Raw genomic sequence first — 7,526 nt, 5'->3', positions numbered from 1 at the left:
AAATCCCACTCAATATTTTCCTACTTAAAATGTGATGGACTGAAATTTCCAGCAGGGGGACATTTGTCGGACTTCGCTCACCCTCGCAAGGCGGAGCCAGGAAAAACTCACCGTTCCCTTTACGACTTCTGTCCAGTGTCCATTTCCAAAAACTAACATCCTCGAAGAGGTACAAATCTTTCCTCCCATCTCTCACAGGGTTTTTTTCGTTGGGGATTGGTAGATCCGACGCCTCTCTCTCTCTCTATCTCTGATTGTAGGGTTTTGTAAAGTGCTATGCTGTTTCGAAGATTACTGGCTGATTTATCTCCGTCCGGTTCTCGATAAAATTTAGGAGAAAATATATAAGAAGATTGGGAATGGTATGTATTCATTGTGTTGGTTTAAAGGAAAGACTAAATTATCGTTTGGAACAAACTAAGATAGCGTAATAGGTCCGGTCTACTGACTTTAAATAGTTATATTAGCTCCATACGATTTCATTTGTAAGCAGCCAAACGAAGCTATGAAGTGGGATTTTGAGGAAAACGTGGGATTGAATCTATGTATGAAGTGGAGGAAATGGAGACTTTCCTTATCTTAGTTTCTTAGTATTATAGACAGTTCACAACCTCCCATAAGCTGGTGCGATGATGATGTGCTTCTAACTACTTACAGATTAATACCTGATGTGGACATATTGTACAAATTGAGGCTGGAATTTGAACTTAGGGTGTTGGTAACAGCTAGTTAAATTTGAAAATGAGGTAATAATTTTGGGGAGCGATATGTAGTTTACCTCTTCTTTATTAACAATGTGATCATTTATCAAATAATCTAAGTTAATCTTTTGACACCCATGTCTTGTCATTTGAGGTATTGAATTCCAGCTCCAATTCTTGAACAAGATTTAGTTATTTAGGTAAAAAGAAATAAGAAAACAGGTTTTGAACTTTTGTGTATTGGGACCTTTCCTTGTCTTGAGTTGTACTAGCTACTATTCAAACTTCAAATATACAAAATTAACTTAAAAAATATATCAGAAATAAAATATTTTATTAAAACTATGTCCAATTCTAAGAAGAATCATAATCTTCCTTCTATTACATTTAGTTCAGCTTCCTCAAAATACACTACTGTAAGATTAAAGATGGGACGATTGTGATTACTACCAAAATGTTGAAAGGGTGATATATTTACAAACAGTAGTTAGTTATATGGTTCATACATGATACATCAATAGTTGTAGAGTCAATGGTTCCATAAGCTACCTATCTCAAATAGTTGTGGAGTCAATGGGTTCATAAGCTCTCTAACTCATGTGGTTACTCATGAACTTTCCTTCTCATTGGGAAAGAAAGAAGGGAAACAAGGTGGATACCAAAGAAGGAACTGCTAACAATGGTTTTCGTTAAAACCTGATTTTTCGTACAATGGGTTGAAAGTCAAGTTTCTTGAGATGCCAATCATGTATGAAATTTAGAGGATTAATAAATGTTATTAATTTAGGTTAAATGGAATTAGTAGCTCGAGTAGTGTCTGTGTCTCCAAACCTTTCTTAATGATAATCATATTAATCCACTGTTTCTTCTAGAATTTATGGTAGACTTAAGCAATGTAGTGTATTTTGTATGAATTTAGTAGCCATGCAATTGTTCATGTGAGGCTTGTATTTTGATCTTTGAAGCATGTTGTGGCAGAATTGATTTTAGAATTTGAGCATGTTTTTTCTTAGGAGTTAGGTTGAAGTTGTAACAGATTGACATTGGGATCTAAAGTGTTAGTTGAGTTGAATGTTATATATCTTTGAAATGACTAGAAAAGTCTACTGTACCAAAATCAAAGGATAAACGTTAGTGACATTTGGTTATCATATATCATAGAGTGCAAGTATGAGCTGTTGAGAAATATCAAATTCAAATTATGAATTTCACAAAACGGTATCAATGAAAAGTTTGTTTTTGTCATTTTCAGTTTGAAATCATGTTACTTGTGGAATAAATTTATTAAAATTCATGTCTGATCCTTATCAATTTGAAACACCAGAAGGAAAAATTATTGTGTCACTGGTTTTTCTCAAGGTTGTATTTCCAACCCTGATTGTTGGCAGTGTAATCAATCAGAATTTTCTGTAATGTCTTTGTCCTTCTTATTATGCTAATCTTACATGTACCTCATCTCTATGTTTTTTTAATAAATAGATTTTTATCTGCGAATGTTTTGTTTTTATCCTGATGAATTCTTAAAAAGCTTGGGTCACAAATATTTTTTGTAAGTTTTGCAAAATTAGAAGTGGAATGTGCAGCGCTGTTGCATCATTGGGGGCAACCTTTGCTAATGTGGAACAATATTTCTATCTAATGTCCTTAATCCCTTTTTTTTATTATTCATTTGTAGAGAGAACAATGGCGAGCAAATCTGAAGATGATCACAATGAACCAGTAAATGAACAAGCGGTTGCAAATAAGTATGCTACTATGAGGTCTGAACTGAACCAAATTTACTCAAAAATCACTGAACTAGAGATGGAAGTGAGTGAGCACTCATTGGTCATGAATGCTATTCAGCCGCTAGACCCATCTAGGCGTTGCTATCGGATGATTGGTGGTGTTCTAGTGGAGAGAACCATCAGAGAGGTGTTGCCTGCTGTCCATCGGAACAAAGAGGGGCTTGAGGAGGTTATATCCAGGCTCAATGAAGCCTTGGAAAAGAAGAAAAAGGAAATTGCTGACTTTGAGACCCAGTACAAAATTAGGATAAGAAAGTCTGATGGTGAGACGAAGGATGACAATGGACGAAAGGAAGGTTCTTCTCAAGGAGTCCTTGTCGGCCCTGCAAGTGGAAGCGAATGATGGGTCTTGCATCTCTTCCCACTTTATTTTCTCGAACTAGATACATAAATTTTCCTATAGTTTTGTACTGGACATTAAAGTCTAGGGTCTTTGGTTGCCTGATAGTAGACTGTAAACTCTACCAATGTTGCTGAATGTGAGTTTGTGTTCGTTATTTGTGTGAAAAATGATATTTGGTAAACTATTGAGCATGAACACAATTATCTTCTATAATTCTGGGCTGGATGACAATGATAATAGTGGAGAATAGTGGATGTTAGCATCAACAGCAGGGATCTGTGTCTTTTGGTTTGGATGTCAATTTGGGCTGGATGTGGAGTGTGGGCTTCACTTCTAATATGAAACGTCGCTCAAGACTTGTCTTTGTATTATTCTATGTATTATCCTAATTCAGTCGAGGTTCTTTTTCATTTTTGGTTAAATTTGCAGTACTGCAGCTTTTCTAATGTTGATTTGGTCATGGGCTGAAGACAAATAACACGGCATTTAAAAATGTGGAGTGCACTGTCACTTTGCGTGAAAACAAGATCATTTCTGGGTTGCATAATTTTCAGTGAAAATAAAAGACAAAAGTCCTATTCAAATGGACTGAGACAACCATTCCCGAGGAAAATTACGCGGAGCCGGGAAACAGTATCCATGCATACAGATGGCGCCTTTTTGCCAGAGAAGCAGCGGATTGCAGAAGTATCCAAACTTTGACAGATAAAGTTGCAGTTGCTAAATGAAGGACCTCCCTATCACTGCCACAACCTGCTGATCTCTGGTAAGGCTGTATCTGTTTTGGTGTTTTTGAATAATTTGAATTTGAAACTGCCATGGAAATGTTAGTTGTACTGCACCTGTTTACAGAGTTATATTCGATGTTATTGCATCTGTATCTGTACTGTAATGCAACTTTGATGGTGCACCTTGAATGGGTCCAAACAAAGAAAAGATTGCTCTCCCCAACAAAATCAGATTTGAGTTGATTGATGAACAATCCATAAGCTGACAATCCTCTCACATTTGGACATGTATTGTGGCTGTTTATATTTGCATTATTTCCTATTATTGGTTGTCTAGAGGTGACAAATATCATGTTCTCCTTCAGTTTGTTTTGAACTTGACCATTGAACCAAACCTCTTCTTGCAAAGAAAAATTGATAAACACACTATTTCTTACAACATATGTTTTAAAATAAGAGGTATTATTGTAAAATATTATATAAAAGTAACACCATTTTATATAAATATATTTATTTTATATTATGTATTGTGAAAAGTGTTGTGTGTATCATTACTTGTCCTTTATTATCTTTTAAGAACTTGGAGATTGGATTTAATACTCGATCCTCACCCCCATCAAATTGCATAACTTGTTGCCCAAATCTACTCCGCAGTTCAATAATGCAGACATACACTTGAGAAAAAATGGTCTGCTATTAAGCTTTTACCTAAACCAACTAACTTCACAAATAATTATTAATGTTATAGTTGTTGATAAGCTCTCTTTGGATCCTCCTCGTTTGCCTCATTTTTCATATATAATTAATTAAACATACACTATTTTCTAATTACCATCCCACCGTGTTCTCTGCCATGCATTTTGGGGTTCCCAATGGTTTTGCTCACTGATTTATAGACCGAATGGAGACTGCACATGACACCTCCCGGTTGTTGGGATCTTGTGCAATTTGAGCTTTAAAATGTTGAAGACTACATATTATTAAGGAACCAATTTGGCACACTTTTCCCAAATGAAATGGTTGTACTCGAACACATGATTTCACTCAAGTTGAGCAAAATTTCATTGGGTACAGGTTATATATATATATATATATATATATATATATATATATATGTGTGTGTGAATTGAGCCTTTCTTGAGTCATTTTCATTTAAGTTATTTAAAATTATCATAAATATTTAAAACTTGTCCATCTTATCAGAGTAATTATACATCCATAAAGAAGCAGGTATGCTGTAAGTAACTGGTAATTGTACGATGCCCTCCTGCCAAACAAGGCTCTTCGTGGTTATGTGTGCAAAATGGACAACCTAAATGTTCCCACCAAAATGCTGACAGGACCGCTACTACTAAAGTCCAAAACAAGGACAATGAACGAACTTCGGATGTTAATTAAGAGTAATTCTACGTACAACCGTGAAGTGCGTAACCGCCGCGTAATCGTTTTGAAAAAGAGTAGGGTCCACTATTAAAAAATTAATTTTTTTCATGTGGGTCCCATGTTTTATTCATTTTTTTCAAAGCGATTACGCGACGGTTACGCAATTCACGGTTGTAAGTATATTTTCTCGTTAATTAATTATGGGTCGTGCTACAGCCCCCGCTGGGGCTGTAAGCATATATTGTATGTGTTTTTTTTTAAGTTGTTTTTTATATAATATTTTTAAAAAATAAAATAAATTTAGAACATTATTAAAAATATTTTCTTAATCAAGAAGTAAAAAAAAAATTATTAAAAAATACTTCCTTAATCACAAAGTAAAATATAAAATCATCACGAAGTAAAATAAAAAATCATAAAAAAATATTTTATATTTTACTTCGTGATTAAGTAAGTATTATTTAATAATATTATAAATTTTTTTATTTTTTAAAAATATTTAAAATCATTAAAAACATCTATATAAAAAAAAAATTAAAAAATACACATGATAAAATACATTAGAGCTCCAGCGGAGCCCCCAGCAGGAGCTCCAGCATTATCCATTAATTATTAACAATTCTTCTACACACAGTCGAGGGGTGTAAGCGGTGGGGAGTCGGTTGATTTTTGTAATGCCACGTCAGTTGATAGATATTAAAAAAAGAACTACGAGTACTGTGTGAAATCCTTATCCAGAAGTGGAAAGGCAAAACCAAAAGACCAAGAAAATTTCTTCAGCCAAGAGACCAACGCACGAAAATCTCTTCCAAGACAAGTGATCAAGATGGGTTATCGGATTACAACCAACGCACAAAAATCCTGCTTCGTCTAGATATTTGTTGAGCGACACTACATACTTCGATGGGTTATTGGATTACGACCTGGTTTTCTTGTTGGTTCTAGTTGCACAAAAGAAGAAGACTCAAGCTGTAAATGATCAAGATGAATCCTCTGTTTCGAAACCTGTCTCTTCGTCATCTCACCCAAAATCTTCTTCATTCGACCAGGTTCATTCACAAGCTAGCTCTCTTTTCATTTGAACGCAGGAATCAAAGAAATGGGAGAATCATTGGCAAGGTTGTTTTCGTACGATCCACATTGATATTCATGAAATATTTGTATCTATCTATTTAGCTATGGGATTGTTCTACAGATACAAGCTTAAATTGGATGGATGCAACAGCAAGTTGCAATTTTTTTTTTTTTCTTTTTCTTAAATCTAAAGTTGCTCCCTTTACCATTCAAAAGAGAGAAGCAAAATTTCAAAATCTTGCAACTTTTTCTTGTGGGGTTGTTACTGTAACGTATTATGATGGATGGAGGGAGGGAGGCTTCGATGGAGGGAGGACTCGAGGGAGCTGGCTTCAGTAGAAAGAAACGCAGAGGTGGGAAGACGAAACTGATGTAGGCCAAGGAGAGCTTGAATGGAGGGGGAGAAATGTTTGGGGGTCAAACGGTACGTTTCCATTTTTTCCACCAAACAATGCGTTTTCATTTTACCATATCAGTCGCGTTTTCCCTGCGCTTACGCGAGGCGACTGAGTTTAGCTTTTTTCAATTATTAATGGGTCTGGGCATGGGTTTGTCCTCGTCTATTTTTGTCTGCTCAGCCACCATTCTTCACTGTTGTGAATCAGCCACAGAACATCCAACTAGAAAACAAAGAAACCACATAATAGATATAGCTAGCATGCGTCGAGACACGGATTGAATTAGTCATTATATTCTTTATAATAATAAAATATTATTATTTTTTATTTTTATATTTTATAATTAATTTTTATTTTATAATTAATTCTATTTTCATAACTTCCTATAATCACCTATAATTTCTAATAATCATATTCATTTTCATTTTTATAATCCAATAAACAAAATTGATATCAATATTATCAAAACAATTCTATCGATCTTCAATACTCAGGAGAGGAAGAGGGAAGAATAAAGAAAAAGGAGACGGAAGAGAGAGAGAGCCAATATTAATAAACAATATATTTGGAGGTGAAATAGTATTTTTCATATTTGAAAAAAAATATGAATTTATTGTAACTGATATTTAAGATAAAAAGTGTTTGACTAATTTAATGTGGGCCAACTATTGATAAAGTTATTTAAATTTAAAGATGAAATGTTATTTGAAGAAGCCAATGTGAATGCTCTTAGATAGTAAAAATATCTTATATAATTATTATAATTTTTTTAAATTTTTATAAAAAATATAATAAACAATTCAATTTTTTAAAATTTTAAAATAATAATAATATTAAAAAATAATATTTTATTTAACTTTCATATAAAATCATCTCATCTCACCTCACGTTATAAAATGATCTCACGTCTCCTAGCTAGACTACCTAGCCTTTTCTGATTATCAGGTACATTTTTCCTTTGTCTTCGCAGATGAAGAATCATCTGCTCTCACCAAGGACAAAGTAGAAAAAACATTAATCGCCTGCATATCCAAATATATCGTTGCATATTCATTATAATCGCCTGCAAACTATTATAAGAGGAAAAAGTTTAGGAGGGGGACGAATGTTAC

General features: G+C 34.0%; 1 protein-coding gene across 2 annotated transcripts; it reads left to right on the top strand.

The window, feature by feature from the left end:
• Positions 1 to 3,241, top strand: LOC109005843 (probable prefoldin subunit 2). 2 transcript variants are annotated; one of them, XM_018984905.2, is made up of 3 exons: positions 17 to 169; positions 261 to 362; positions 2,377 to 3,241. In XM_018984905.2, the coding sequence occupies exon 3, from the start codon at positions 2,385 to 2,387 to the stop codon at positions 2,829 to 2,831; it is 447 nt and encodes a 148-aa protein (XP_018840450.1). In that variant the 5' UTR covers positions 17 to 169; positions 261 to 362; positions 2,377 to 2,384; the 3' UTR covers positions 2,832 to 3,241. The 2 variants fall into 2 exon arrangements, with proteins under 2 accessions (XP_018840449.1, XP_018840450.1); XM_018984904.2 differs by lacking the exon at positions 261 to 362 and having other exon boundaries at positions 1 to 169.
• The last annotated feature ends 4,285 nt before the right edge of the window (positions 3,242 to 7,526 follow it).

The sequence above is a fragment of the Juglans regia genome, chromosome 12 (genome assembly GCF_001411555.2).
Source record: "Juglans regia cultivar Chandler chromosome 12, Walnut 2.0, whole genome shotgun sequence".
NCBI classification, from domain to species: domain Eukaryota; kingdom Viridiplantae; phylum Streptophyta; class Magnoliopsida; order Fagales; family Juglandaceae; genus Juglans; species Juglans regia.
Note: the sequence above shows the minus strand (reverse complement) of the source record. Positions and strands in the feature narration are given on the sequence as shown.